The sequence below is a fragment of the Brienomyrus brachyistius genome, unplaced genomic scaffold (assembly GCF_023856365.1).
Source record: "Brienomyrus brachyistius isolate T26 unplaced genomic scaffold, BBRACH_0.4 scaffold121, whole genome shotgun sequence".
Lineage (NCBI taxonomy): Eukaryota > Metazoa > Chordata > Actinopteri > Osteoglossiformes > Mormyridae > Brienomyrus > Brienomyrus brachyistius.
Window position 1 is genome coordinate 406,903 of NW_026042396.1, and position 15,194 is coordinate 422,096.

The following is a 15,194-nucleotide window of genomic DNA, read 5'->3' on the forward strand; positions in this document are numbered from 1 at the left end:
ATCATGTGAGCCAGGACCCATGTCAAGGGGGGGGCACTACTGCATGTCCGCTGAGCAGAACTTCCTACGCCAAAATCCGTAAATGCATCTCCCAGTCCAGTTTTTGATCGTGTCAAAGACCCTCGTTTGCGTCCAGTCATCGTACATTGAGATAAACCTGAATGGAACCTGAGCAGAATTAAACATCAGCACGCTGGTACCTCCCTCCTTGAAGCAGCCAACGACTGAGCCGCCCCCCCCCCCCCCCCAATGTATAAACATTTCCATCTCTTCACGGTCTGTCCACTATGTACTTTCATCGCTACCCCCCATCAGAGCAAGATTCTCCACTTAAGCGAAACCCCCCCCCCCACAACCGCAAAGCCCCCACAGCAAGGCGGCGATGGTGACAGGAAGGCCTTATGCTTTCCGCAGCGGCAGGACAATCCGCGGACTCCTTCTGAGCAGAAGTGCACGGACCATCTAGTCTCAGGAGCCCGTTCCGAATCGAACCGCACGTACTCGCCAATGGGCCTTAAATAAAGAGTGAGACACCTACCTGACAGTTTCACTTCGCTTAAAACCAGCGTTTCCAGGACAACGCAAAAGCCCCCATTACAGGAGACCGGCGAATGAAGCACGGCAGACAGGCAGGAATGAACAAAGCCATCTTGTTTGAAATGTACAAAGCTGCACAGCGATTCACCAGTAGAGGAAAATATTCAACAACAGAAGAAAGGTGAAATTAACAATAATAATAATTATCGTAGCGATAGTAACCATGATTCAGAACTTAACTTTTTTACAGAGACACCTGAGGAAAACAACAAAAAATGAAAAAATGAAAAAGCAAAGAATTGCATAATAAGAAACAAAACTGTGCATTTTTAAAAAATCAAGATAGATCAATAACTGGGTGCATTCACACGGACCTGGGTATCTATAGCTGTGTGTGTGTGTGTGTGTGTGTGTGTGTGTGTGTGTGTGTGTGTGTGTGTGTGTGTGTGTGTGTGTGTGTGTGCTCCACAGTACGGGTGACGCCTGCAGTGATGGACGGCTTGCAGGACATTGGAGAGAAAGGCTGTGAGTGACAATGTTGATGACACTGACCTGAATAAAGCCTTTGTCCCCACCCTGTCAGGTCAAAACCAGTACAGACATTGTGAGAAGTGCAACGAGTGGCAAACATTCTCTTCTCTACAGCCATGGAAACCATTAAGAGACCACAGCACAATTTTTCGTTTCGCTCATTTCTCAGTTCATGGCTGTGAATGACTCCAAACTGCAGCCTGCTTCTTCCCTGTTTTATGGGACCTAGCAGTCCTGTTGTAGAAGCTTGACACGATAACACTGCACTTCACATCTGCACTTAGCGTTTCCCACTCCTTTTGAAGGTCACTTGAGGTCATCCTCCGATTCATGAGAAACTGTCAGATACGTTGATGGTCATCTGGGCGTTAGATGGGCATTAGAAAGTCGCTTCTGCCCTTTACCTGGTTGGTTTCTGGTCGTTCCCAGTGTCTCCTGCTTCACCATATTCTTGTGTACTGCTGTCTTAGAAATTTTGAACCTGGAAGCAACCTGCTTCCAGAAGCCTTCTGTATGTGTTTGTATGTGTGTGTTTGTGTGTGTGTGAGTACATACGTATATAATGTTATATGTATAGCTAATTCATTCAAGGTTTCAAAGTGTGTGTTTTTCACATTCTGTAAATCCCATCAGATAAAAGCCAACATTCACCGAAGGCAACGGCAACAACAAAAGAGGGTGATTTTTGAGTAAGAAAAGATAAAATGTTAATAACCATGAGTAAACCTTTGGTCAGATAACAAGCGCTACGAAAAGGAGAAAGAGCATGAAGGAATCCACCAAACCACTGCACGGGGCCCGGGGGGGCCGGGAGAAGGAGGGGGGCACGTAAAAGCCTCAGTGGTTTATCTCCGCCTGACAGTACTGCCACCATTTCTGTGAGAGCCCCCGGACTGAGGGCTGCCAGCCACCCAAATATTGTTTTCCTCATGGAGGAAGGAAGGAAGGAATGAAAAAGGTGCTTTCTATTTTTAGTATTTTTCTTGTTTTTTTTTTCCATTTCCTTGTCAAAGTCTCTGATTGTCCACCGAAAATAATACCGGCGCCCCCTGCAGGACAAAACATCCGGGCTCAGGAAAAAAGATCACAGCATAGCGACGAGGTCCTTCGCAGGAGAGGGACCCAGAACTGGAAATACGGCCTCGCGGCTTTGGCTCATCCAGCCGCCGGCAGGTCGGAGGGAACGGCCTGGACCAAGCTGGAGGGGGCGTGGGAGGGGGCAAGCTGGTGGTCTGTGCTATTAAGGTCCCGTCGCGTCGATGCCCGGTGCCCCTCCCCGCTCCGGCGAGCAGTTCCGCCGGATGATGGGCAGGGGGTGGGCCTCTGTGTTGAACACCCAGTCATCCAGGGACAGCAGGTCATCATCGGAGAAGAGCAAATAGAGGTACCTGCACAGGCAGATGGCGAGAAGGTGAGGACGAGGACACAGGCGGTGAGGACGAGGACACAGGCGGTGAGGATGAGGACACAGGCGGTGAGGATGAGGACACAGGGAGTGAGGATGAGGACACAGGGAGTGAGGATGAGGACACAGGCGGTGAAGACGAGGACACAGGGAGTGAGGATGAGGACACAGGGAATGAGGATGAGGACACAGGGAGTGAGGATGAGGTCACAGGCGGTGAGGATGAGGACACAGGGAGTGAGGATGAGGTCACAGGCGGTGAAGACGAGGACACAGGGAGTGAGGATGAGAACACAGGGAGTGAGGATGAGGTCACAGGCGGTGAGGATGAGGACACAGGGAGTGAGGATGAGGACACAGGCGGTGAGGATGAGGACACAGGAAGTGAGGATGAGGACACAGGCGGTGAGGATGAGGACACAGGAAGTGAGGATGAGGACACAGGCGGTGAGGAGAAGGACACAGGCGGTGAGGAGGAGGACACAGGGAGTGAAGACGAGGACACAGGCGGTGAGGACGAGGACACAGGTGGTGAGGATGAGGACACAGGGAGTGAGGAGGAGGACACAGGGAGTGAAGACGAGGACACAGGCGGTGAGGACGAGGACACAGGTGGTGAGGAGGAGGACACAGGCGGTGAGGATGAGGACACAGGCGGTGAGGAGGAGGACACAGGGAGTGAAGACGAGGACACAGGCGGTGAGGACGAGGACACAGGCGGTGAGGACGAGGACACAGGTGGTGAGGAGGAGGACACAGGCGGTGAGGAGGAGGACACAGGGAGTGAAGACGAGGACACAGGCGGTGAGGAGGAGGACACAGGGAGTGAAGACGAGGACACAGGCGGTGAGGACGAGGACACAGGCGGTGAGGACAAGGACACAGGCGGTGAGGAGGAGGACACAGGGAGTGAAGACGAGGACACAGGCGGTGAGGACGAGGACACAGGCGGTGAGGATGAGGACACAGGCGGTGAGGACGAGGACACAGGCGGTGAGGACGAGGACACAGGCGGTGAGGGACACAGGGAACAATAATCAACCTCTCAGTTGTTCTCATTGAACAACATGATGCTTTATGAAGATCCGCTTTAGCGATGACATATAGGGCGGTTATTGGCATAGTTACTATACTAATAATTTAAGGCGTAATCGGTTTGGAACAGAAGCTGCTGAATATTTTATTTGTACTTTATTTGGTGCAGCATAATAAATAATAATTAACTGTTTAATTAGTTTTCTGTCGGGGTTGTATAATCAATCCATCCATCTTGGGCGTTCGGGGTCGTTGGCCATCATATAACCCTTATTTGTTGCATTGTTTAGTAGTTTCTTACTTATATACATTTTTTATGATTCATTAGAAGTTATGCCTCTTATTTAGTAAGACCGATGATGTTGTTGTTACTCTCCTAATTAAATATTTCAGTGTGAGTACGAGGGGGTCACTCTTCATGTGGACTTAATGAGCACCAGGGGTACCAGCTGTGTTCACGCCGTCTGTGTCGGGCGAATTGAGTCATTTTAAAGAGCCCTACGGCGTGATTATTCAGCTGCAGCAGTATCTGTTTATATGTATATATTTTTTATAAATGCGATGTGAGAGTCAGCAAGACTCGTTTCTTTTTTTATAACCTTTTGTTTCTCTTCTGCTGTGTGTGTGTGTTTCTGTATTTTACTTTTTTAGTTTTATTCACGAATCTTGGCTTATTGGATACCAATAACACACCTGCTTCTCTGAGTTCCTCCTAAAATGGCCTGTAAAAAAGGTTCGAGCCGGGGACACTCACTTCAGCGTCTCCGCCAGGAAGAAGCTCTGCTGCATGTTGTCGTGACTCGGCGTTGTGGTGTACACATCCCTGACTCCCGAGAAGCCGGATTCCACGCGGCAGTGTTGCTCCAGGGCCTGTAGGGGGCAGAACACAGCTCGTCATTTAACATCATGGCGAGTTCCCAAATGAAGGAGTGTGGTGGTTCCGGTATCGCGCTCAGACTCCCTCCATGTGCGGAACCCAGCTGTGTGACCCCGCGCGTCACATGACTCACCTCCACGGCCTCCCAGCCCCACTGGCGGTATTTGGGGTCGTGCGTCATCCTCCACATGTACATGTAGCTCTCGACGACTTCGGGCCGCAGGATGTAGTACCTGTCGCTCAGCCTGGTCGCCGTAGCTTCCGTGCCTCCGTCAAAGCGGAAGGCCTCGGGGCCCAGTTTGGTGGCTGAAGGGACAGACAGACACCAGGGGTACGGTCAGGTTTAGCTGTTCCATCCAAACCCTTTTACAAGCCTCTTAAGGGTCCAAACCCCTAACTGGGATCTTCCTGCTGACCAGGAGTCTGGAACACCTCATGTTCCGGTTCCCTACTGATGTCATATTCCTCCCGTCGCGGCCCCCCATAATGGCAGCGGGCGTCCACGGAAACTGCCATGTGCTTTTGCAAGAAGGGGGGAGTAAACACCGTCACCAATAAAAGCCCTCCTGAAATGGGGGGGATGTGGCAGTAGGAGAGCAACTGCACAATGACTCTGTGATTACCTTCAAGATGAATAATATCTATCTATCTATCTATCTATCTATCTATCTATCTATCTATCTATCTGTCTGTCTGTCTGTCTGTCTGTCTGTCTGTCTGTCTGTCCGTCCGTCCGTCCGTCCGTCCGTCCGTCCGTCCGTCCGTCCGTCCGTCCGTCCGTCCGTCCGTCCGTCCGTCCGTCCGTCCGTCCGTCCGTCCGTCCGTCCGTCCGTCCGTCCGTCCGTCCGTCCGTCTACCCAATTTACTAAAAGTTGCTTTGGCTAAAATCATCAGGTAAATGAGCACATGTCCATAACCGGATTTACTTATCAGTCCTTCCAAGAATGGAGAGTGTTTTTCTTTTTACAGAATGGTGCCTGAGCGATAAGTGAGCAGGCCGGCACCGGACTGGGGAAACGGACTGGTTTGTCTCCTATAGAACCCTGTAGCCTGGAACGGGCCTGCTTCTCCTCCCAGTTAAGCGTGCATGGGGAACCCGCGTGCATACGGAACCCGCCCGACTGCTGGTGTGGAGAGTCAGCGCGTGCCCCTGATCGTTAGCAGATGAAAGGCAGAACCCCCCCCCTCCCAGCAGCCTTTGAAATGCTAACAACTGTTACCTCTGCCAAGGCCCCTTTTTGTTATTCATCAGTGCCGCCACCCTCACCGCCGCTGCCCTCTGCAATCGCCGACCATCTGTCCCCCCCATAGCTGCGGGAGATTGCAGTGACCTCGCGGCCGTCTCTGAGCATGACCCCTGGCTGTCTGGTTCCGTGTTGGGGGGGGGGGAACTAATGTTTCACTCTGTGCTGCAAAGTTTCTCATGGAAGTCAGGGAGGAACGTGCTGCAAAATTTTGACTGACTACTGATGTTAATTTATTTTTTTTATTTTACTTGCCCCCCCCCCCCCCCAAAGCCGTACCAACCCCTTGGGTTCCTTCCCAACCCCCAGTATGCAAACAGATGCTTCTTTCTTGGCTCCTTCTTGCCATGGCAACTCTGAGACCCCGATAACGAGATCTGTGCCACTGGTCCAAAATCTGGACATGCCAAGCAGCCGCTGGTACCCTTTTTCCCTCCCACCCCCATCTCACCCCATTGCTACCCCTCCACTCCCCCCCCCTCAGTAAAACATGGATCGTTATCCGCCAAGAAGTAACACAGCCGCCAGATCAAAGGTAAGTGCAGGCGGAAGCTAGAATGCGGTGCGTCACATGACCTCCAGCAGAGCAGAGACGCGGCCGGGAAGCGGGGCTGAGGCGGTATGACGAGATCAAAGCCGCACGCCGGCAGGCTCGCCACGGTTACGGCCGCGCTGGTTTTGATCTCGGCTGTCCGCGTGGCGTGATGCACCGACCACTCAAGGCACAGTGAGCGGCGCTTCCTGAACGTTTGGTCACTCTAAAAAATGCAGCATGTGGCACGTCTCAAAGGAGGCGATAAGAAGAATCACCGCGAGCAGTCACCGCGGGAGATGGGGGCTGCCAACCATGTGACGCTAACCATGTGACGCTAACCATGTGACGCTAACCATATAATGCACACCTGTCCCGTTAGGGCCACCACCCGCTAACCATGTGACACACGTTTGCCCCACCCGCTGACCTGAGCGCTTGTAGGACTCATGGCAGGTGTGGGTAATTTCGGCAGCCAGGTCCAGGTAGTGCTGCCTCTTCTCGGGTCGCCCGTCATCGGCGCCGATCGCCACCATGCCCCCGGAGAAGCAGGCCAGGTGGCCCATCTTGTGGTCCAGGATGCCACCTCTCCACTCCGCCAGGTAGGTCAGGCCTCCGGGGGACTTCTGCACCAGGTTGGATTCTATGGCCTGTGGGCCAGGAAGACAAGAGCTCAGACTTTCTGGAGCACTCCCCCCTACCTGAAAGGGACAGCTCCCCCTCATTGCGCATGGTGGAGCATGCCTGGGGAAACGCGGGTATGTGTGCCGCTTTAAATTTCCTTGACACACAGGTCTTTCTCCTCGCGGTGCTTCAAAGCGAGCGTTTGGGAGAGTGTTTACTCTCCCCGCCAGAAATGCGACAAATCTGCATATTCAAGCCACTTGCTTGCACCTCCGGTGCGCAGCGTCCGCCTTGGGGCTTTGTGTCAGGACAGAACATCCCCATGAAAGGCTCACCTCTAACACCCCTGCCCCCTCCCCTCCAGGGCCCTACTGCTAACACTTCAAATGACCAGGAGGGTACTACCCGAAATCGTAGAACAGTGGTGCTCAATTATTTTCCACCAAAGTTCCAAATTCCATCAGCAACACAAAGCCAAGGTTCACTGCACCTGAAAAAAATTTCTAGAATGCGGGGCAGGGCCAGGATGGATTTCACTGGGTCTGGATTAAATTGTATTTTGGTCCAGGTGTGAATTACGGGACGCCAAATGAGTACCATTGTCTGAGACTGTGGGGATGATGGATGTAGGTGGAGAGGGATGGAAGGAGGTGAAGGGAGATGGAAGGAGAAGGTAGGAGGTAAAGGGAGATGGAGGGAGGTGGAAGGAGAAGGTGGGAGGTAAAGGGGGAAGGAGGGAGGTGAAAGGAGAGGAAGAGAGGTGAAAGGAGATGGAGGGAAGTGGAGTGAGAGAGGTGGAAGGAGAAGGTAGGAGATAAAGGAGGAGGTAGGGAAATGAAAGGAGAGGAATAGAGGTAAAAGAAGATGGAGGGAGATAGAGGGAGAGGGAGGTAGGTGGAGGAAGATGAACAGAGATGGAGGGAGATCGAAAGGGAGGGAGGAAGGTGGAGGAAGATGAACAGAGATGGAGGGAGAGAGAGGTCAAAAAGTGACCAAACTTTGCAGCCAGGCAGAGAGAGCCCTCTGGCTTTTTTAAGAGATCAGAATCTCTCTCTTATTATTAATTCATTTTATTATAGGACTATTACATTCCTCAAGGGCTGGAACACACACGCCTAATTAAAACCTGTTTGCGCTAATTATAGAGTGAAATAATTGAAAATAATGTGTTGCCTCATACAGTATCTTCATTAGAATTTGCTTTTTGCACCAGGGCAGGAAGTGTTGGGCGGAACGGCCCGGACGCTCCCGGGCTAATTATTTCTAGAATGGCTCTGAGAAACAGATGATTTCCTTCCTTACGATTCCATGCTTCCAGCTGGATACATAACAAGCAGGGAAACAGAGAGACTCCCTCCCAGCACAATGGAATCATTCACGCCGGCCTGGTGAGGGCCCCCCCCAAAGACCTAACACACTGGGCTGCCCCTTTATGGCTATAATAGCCTGTATTTACCACCCCCTACTAACTCTGCCTCCCGCTCTGTGCTCGACTGGATGGCAGAGAGATCAAATCGAAGGTCGATCAAGGTCACAGATCACATGATCTTAGGGACCATCAGATCCAGGCACCCGATTCTGCAGCATCAGTAGATTCAAACAGCATCTTAAAAAAACATAACTCACTTCATCACATGTAACCCCTCCCACATCTCACACCCTACCTGTCCCACCCCCCAGGGTGCAGGTCTTACCACCTTACTGCCCCTCGCCCCCAAAAGCAGCCCACGGTTCGCACCTCCAGCGCACTGTAATACATCTTCTTGGCCTCCTCATCCTGCTTGTCCGACATCAGGTATGACTTGATGAGGTACTCGTAGAAGCTGTCCCCAAGTCCGCCGACAGACACGTGATCTGAGGAAGGGAAATTGAGAGGCCTGAGCCTGGCGTACGCAAAGGGCAGCACTGAGGTTCAGCCAAGCCAACACAACACAACACAACACAACACAACCATCCATAATTTATGGGTGGTGCTAATAGCTGGGAGTGGAGAGATGGCTTTTTACAATTCAGGGCTGCAGTCAGGGCCAGCAGAAAACAAGATCTCTCAGTACAGAAAATGATGGTTCATCTGAGACCTTAACATCTCCGAAAAAGGTGGGTGTGCTACTCTCACACGACCATTCTGCCCAGATTAAAATGCTGGCTGCATGCTGGGAGACTCCCCCCCCCCCCCCCCAACTGCCCACAAAAGGTTATCTGCTGGACGTCAGCTTGACCTTCACAATGAGATCTGGGCAGGTCTTCCCTCATCCCCGAGGCATTTGGCCGATAAGACTCAACCTTTTATCGCTCATCCTTTTTCGGGCCAGCAATTAAGCTGAATAACTGTCTCCGGTCCAAAAAGCTTCTCGCATTGGAGAATACGAGACGGTTCATTTTCTGGAGCAACAACATGCGAGACGGAGTCAAATCGAACGGATAGGAGACGAGAGCTTTCAGTTCCAATGAGCATTGAATCGGAGGTCTCCGTGGGGATTTTAGCCTCGCCAGTTCCCCCCTCCATGTTTCGGCTCCGGCCAATCCATGGCCGTCTCCCCGGTAACTACGGTGCAGCATTAAACGAGCTGGCAAGTGGGACCGCTCTCGCAGATGGGAGAAACTGGGTCTTAACGCCGGCTCTGTGATTCGCTTGGATGCCTGTCCCACTGCATTCAGGCAAAACAGGCAGCAGGGGCTGCGATCCCAGTTACGGCTGGCCAGGTAGGTTTCTGCTGGTCGGGGGAATCGTCGGAGTAACAGAGAGTGGATGCTGTTTAGGGTAGGTCTGCAGAACGCTGGGGGTTAGTTAGGGATGGTTAATTTCCAAAAGTTAAGTATATACTTCTAAGATGTGGGGGAAAAAGTATTTTAATTTAAATTTATTTTACATAAATTAAATGTTGGGATGGTAAAAAGCACCCCCCCCCCCCACACACACACACACACACAATATCATGCTTAAACGTATTAAATCTGGCTCGCTGTTTGATCCACCAGCCTGTGACATTTTTGCACAATGTGCACCAGTCTGCGGACATCGAACGTTTGGGGATCACTAGGATTCAAGGATTCAGCAACCAGAATGGAAGTCATGTTAGATCAGTCTGTTTTCAGTCTGTACACCACTAATGGCAGTCGCTGATATCCCGGCGTTCCCATACTCACGCTGAACCCAGTTCCCGGTGACGGGACTCAGGAAGTTTGGGTAGAGTCCGTGCGGCTTCTCGATTTTGTTCAGAAGCTTCCGAATGTTCATCACCTAAAGTATAAAAAACCCGCAGGCATGTGAAAACCCTTCTTGAACATTTTTCTCTTGTGGGCCTCCTGGAGACAAATATTACAGCCTTCAGTAGATGTGACAGCAAAGTATTTTGTGTAGATGAAACAATGCAACATCGAAAGCGAGACATTAAAAGAAAACAAGGATTTCAGACTGAGCCAGTTTCATCAGTGTGTCTTGCTTATAACTTTCACAGCCTCCTCCATAACTTCCTGGAAGTGTCTGATGCATTATGGGATGACTCACCTTCTCAGTAAAGACAGGGTTGCCCGTGAGCTCAGACAGGTGGACGAACTCCAGGTGCAGCGTTCCGAACTCGGCCAGGATGCTGCTGCCTGCTGAAGCCCAACCCCAACTCCAACTGGTGCCACTGGAACAGAGTGGAGGTGGGACAGGGGCGTCACACTCACGCGTGAAGCCCTTGGTGCCCTGGAGCTCGTCGTCCGACCTCCCGCTAAGTTTCCAGCAGGACACCCTGCTGCGATGGCTGGCACTGATCTCCTTCCTTCCACAACGATTAGTTTCTCACCATTTCCTCGGCCTGTCTGCCCAAACTCGGCCTCAACTGTCAGTGCTTTGGCTGGGCCAGACCTGGTAAATGTCACTTGATGGTCCTCACAATTAAAAACGTGCCTACTTGCTAATTATTGGGAAAAAGCACCAGCTGGACCAGCCTCCCCGATTTCCCTGGAATTACAATTCTCATCCTCAGCTAAGTCTGTATCTCCAGTTTTCCCGGAGGGTGGAACATGAATCTGGCTGAAATACGGCATTAAGGGGCAGAGAAACATTTCCAGACCGGCAAACGCACACAGAAAAGCCCCGACGTGCATTAGAGACGAGCTCGTGATTAGCAGCCCGAGTCGAAGCGCCACGCATGAGTGCAGCGGGGAAATCAATCGGCGGCAGAGCGATGGCTCCACCCACCTCGATGGCTCCACCCACCTCTGCCATTGTAGCCTTAATCCCTCCCCCTCCCTGCCACCCCCATCTAATAACAGGCAGAGGAAACACAGAGGACAGGAAAAAGGGGCTATTACGCATCGAAGTATAGAGAGAGAGGTGGGGGTTGACGGAAGAGGGCCCCCAAGAGAAGGTCACAAGCTTGCCTGCCCCATTGGGGGGGGGGGGGTTCTGTGACATTCAGAATAATGTGATTCATCACCACGTTGACCTCCAATAACATCCAGAACTCATCGCCAGCCCAGTCAGTAGACAACTGCCGGCCCAGCGATGCAGCTCAAAACAATCTGGACCAAACCGAGAGGAAAGGCAAGCCTCTAGAAGGTAACTGAGTGGGATACCATAGCCAAGGCTGGCTGCCAGATCCGTGTCCTGTGGACTGAGGACATGGAGGCAGGTGCTGGGAAGAGCCGCGGTTCTGAGCACCACTTCAGCATCACTAAGCAACACAGAAGAAGCCAAGACTGGACCATCGTGTACTGGGTGGAGAACACGGTCAGATGATCGCCATGAAGGTGGGCCAAAGAGAAGCTTGGGTCTCCGTCTCCATGGAGGGTGTCGGAGCCAACAACCTCTCCAGTGCTACACCAGTCAAACAATTGGTCCCCAGAGTGCCCCCTCCCCTGTCACTCAATGATTCAAAGTATATCATTGGCTACTGAGATGGTTGGTCCCGCCATATGAACTATGCCTCCCACCTTGAAAAATTCTAGAATCTCCCCTGCTTAGTTCACTGACTTCACTAACCAGAGCAGACAGGCCCATTACGGGGGTCAGGCGGCTAAAATCACAGCCAATGCTCGCAGCCCAAAGAACACGCGTTGCATTCTGGGTAGAGGAAGGTGGAGAGGAGATCTGGTCCCGATGGCTGAGGGGTGAGAATAAATGAAATTTCTCACCCAGCATGTGTGTGTATCTGATTGTGAGTGAGTGTGTTTGCATGAGCGAGTGAGTGAGTGAGAGAGAGTGTGTGTGTGTTTGGGATTTACAGATTCACAGTCCGACAGTGTGCATCTGGTGGGATGCACAGGCAACGGATTTTTCTTTGTTACTGCCACGGTGGTTCTGGCCCATCTGGATCACAGACCCTCGTTACCTATCAAACTGGAATCATTTCTGCGGTCGGTTAATTAAATTTGCCGGCAGCTGTCCGAATGAGCTGGCGGGCTAATTGGGAGCAGGTGGGTGGCAGGGGTGCCAACGAGAGGGAAAGCACAGCGAGAGGAACTGAAAGGCAGTGAGCGGCAGCTGCTTTACCCCGATCCGCATAGCCGCCGCCAACCTGACCCCCCAGGACACAAATCGCCAATTAGCGCTTTTACTCGCGAGGATGTAGGGTCAGAGAAGCAGCCAGGCGGTTGTGCTGGAACATGGTGGTGTAGGGTGGCGGGGGGTGGCATGTGGGCGAGGTTGCGACTCACCTGCCCAGGTTGATGACCCCACGTGGGATGCCCGTGGGCGTGTTGAAGGCAGGCAAGAGCTTGTCGCCCAGCTCCAGTACCTTCCTCTTGAAGAGCTGCAAGGGGGACAGAAGCAGAGCTCTTGTTTTGAGAAGTCGGCGGCTCGAAGCAAGGGGGCTAACCGGGAAAAGTGCAGGGACTGGCACAGCACTGGACCACCCCCGCTGCCCGCTGTCGCCCACGATAAACCGCCTCATTACCTCGCAGGCAGCAGCGGTGGGGGTTGGGGGGCACAACAGACTGCCAGCGCTGCCTGGGCGGGATTTTAAGCTATCTTCTTCATGCGATCTGCGGCGGCACAATCAAACAGGCCGAGCTGCCCAGAGCCACTGGGGATGGCTACTCTTCATCTGGAGGCGGGGTTAATGCCCCCTCCTCTGGGCCAGGCAGCGCTGAAGTGTAGGAACAGAAGCAGCCTACTCCAGGTCACATGACCAACCCTCTTCACTACTTCCTGTGTCAACCCTCCACTAGGCTTTGGCACTAATTTTTCATACTGACATACCACATCATACTGAGGTATACGGTATTTTGATGGTACGTTCTAAAGCAACATAGGTTGCAGGGGGTGGGGTTGACTTGATGAAAGTACTGAAGTAAACCATAGTACCGTGATACCACCTTCTCAGTCTGCTGTTCGGAACATGCCAGAAAGAAGTAGGCCAGTACTGGCGAGACAGAAGGCGCTGCTCCATTCCTGAGGACATCCAACAGACAGGCTTAGCTTCCATCTACGCACCACCAGCAGAACATCTGCCGAGCATTAGATGTTTCCCCCAAAAAGGCATTATTTAAATCATGAATGACATTAGGCCAGGAGATGAATTCCATCACACTACTTCACAGGGATGACGTGTGATTCGCCCACTTTTTAGCATTAACATCAGGAACGTCGTTGACCGCCCACACTGTGAAAAAGGGTCACCATTGTAATGGCGTCAGTACAGATGATTCTACTAGGTTATCTTTGGATAACCCACAGGATTCTCCCTGTTCTTGTACTATTTCCTCGAGCCTGACCTGCACGTTGTACGCTTAGGTTAATCAGCTTTTCCCTGAATTGAAACCGGGTGAGTTACTCTGCACATTTCAGAACCGCCTCTGTGACCTAAACTGCCTCCCTTCGTTATATCGTACAAATGTGAGTCTGTGGAAACATCAAAAGCTCTGACTTTCTCCAGCGGAAAGATCGGCACAGCTCCCCTTCAAAGGCGCGGCGTCAAAGCAGACCGGTGATGACATTAAACAAGCTACAGCTAATGATCATCACACACAAGCCAAGTTCTCTCTCAGGAAACGCTGCCAGATGCAAACAATTAAGGACAATAAGTGTAAACGAACTCTCAGCAGGCTTAAGGTAACAAACAACTTGCTAACTATTCCGTCATGGCTGCAGGAACACCGAATCACCTGGAAACTCTGCCTCACGCCAGGTCTGATTTGATTGGCTCGGGCCGGTCACATGACTTGACAGCATGGTGATGAAACTAGTGAGAGACACGCTTGCTGTTTGTGAAGTACATAACGGGGACGCAGCTCAGCATCTTTAAGATAAAGCCTGAAAATCCCGAATGGGTTTAGAAATCTGTCTTATTCTGAACACAATAGAATGCTGAGTCAGCCACTCACACAGGCATGTACGCTGAAATGGGCTGTGCAGACCCCAGCTCTGACACGGGGCACATTCCCCTCGCTGAGGACCAGCTGGGACACAGGACTCTCTCGGTGTCCCCTGCAGCAAACACAAGCCTCCGCAAACTCGGGTCTCCATTTGTGATGCAACGTAGGCCACTGAGTTTCATTTATGCACATATAACACCTTCTCCTTCTCCCCTCAGCTGAAAAGAGGAATTACAAAGCGGAAGAAAAAAAGAGAGGTTTAATAAAAAGAAAAGCAAGCCCTGTGTGAGGCAATCAGAATCAACTTTAACGGGATGGCGGTGGTGGATGAAAGGACACCACACAATGATTTTAAAGTCACTCGCTGTCTGGAATCATAAGCTGTTTAAAAATTCCCAGTCATAGATTCCTCATGTCCTTCAACCCCTGTGCTTTGATGCCCCCGGGGGGGGGGCTTGGGGGTTAAATCAGGGCAAGCCCAAGGCAAAAACGCACGTGTCGTTAGATGACCTACACCCGGCTTGGTGCATTTAATTTGCTTCAGTTATGCACAAAGTTTGCATGTTGACTGTTTCATCCTGCAGTGCAGTAAGACTGGGACACTCATTCCTACAAAAGTGCTGCCCCTCCCTTCCTCCCCACCCCAGGTTTTAAAGCTCACATACAGCCTCAGGCTGTTTTCAGAAGCTGCACATTGAATAACTGCTGTGTTTCACTGGCGATCTCACTGCATCTCACTGCGGCAGTGTTCTGACTGAATGCTGGATCTCTATGCCCTGACCTGACAGACTGCTCAACACTGACCTCTGCGTTCAAGGCCAAATAAAATTCAAAGCAACGGTCAACATGGTCCAGCCTTTAGCACTAATACACATCTAAAACACTGCAAATAGACTTCTGCCCCTTCAAAAATAGGAGTCGGCTTTCATAAGGAAGGTGCCAGCGATCATGTGAGGATAGAGAACAAGACGTAATAATAATGATAATGATACAATATTAGAGTTACATTAGAGATATACAGCTTTTCAAAACCCAAAGATTCTAACAATATTCAGCCTCACAGAGCATTTTCAATTTATTCTAAGCCAAGGAATATAATGCCTT

The 15,194-nt window shown here is 51.4% G+C and overlaps 1 protein-coding gene across 1 annotated transcript in view; it reads right to left on the reverse strand.

The window, feature by feature from the left end:
* Positions 1–636: 636 nt before the first annotated feature.
* Positions 637–15,194, reverse strand: part of LOC125727856 (mannosyl-oligosaccharide 1,2-alpha-mannosidase IC) — a 56,783-nt gene continuing 42,225 nt past the window's right edge. Inside the window, exons 4-11 of the mRNA XM_049004835.1 lie at positions 12,432–12,526; positions 10,294–10,417; positions 9,933–10,026; positions 8,524–8,639; positions 6,592–6,811; positions 4,519–4,691; positions 4,263–4,378; positions 637–2,456 (exon numbers count right to left, since the gene is read on the reverse strand). Of these exons, the coding sequence (XP_048860792.1) occupies positions 2,309–2,456; positions 4,263–4,378; positions 4,519–4,691; positions 6,592–6,811; positions 8,524–8,639; positions 9,933–10,026; positions 10,294–10,417; positions 12,432–12,526 (1,086 nt within the window). The 3' untranslated portion in view covers positions 637–2,308. The remainder of the gene's footprint in view (positions 2,457–4,262; positions 4,379–4,518; positions 4,692–6,591; positions 6,812–8,523; positions 8,640–9,932; positions 10,027–10,293; positions 10,418–12,431; positions 12,527–15,194) is intronic.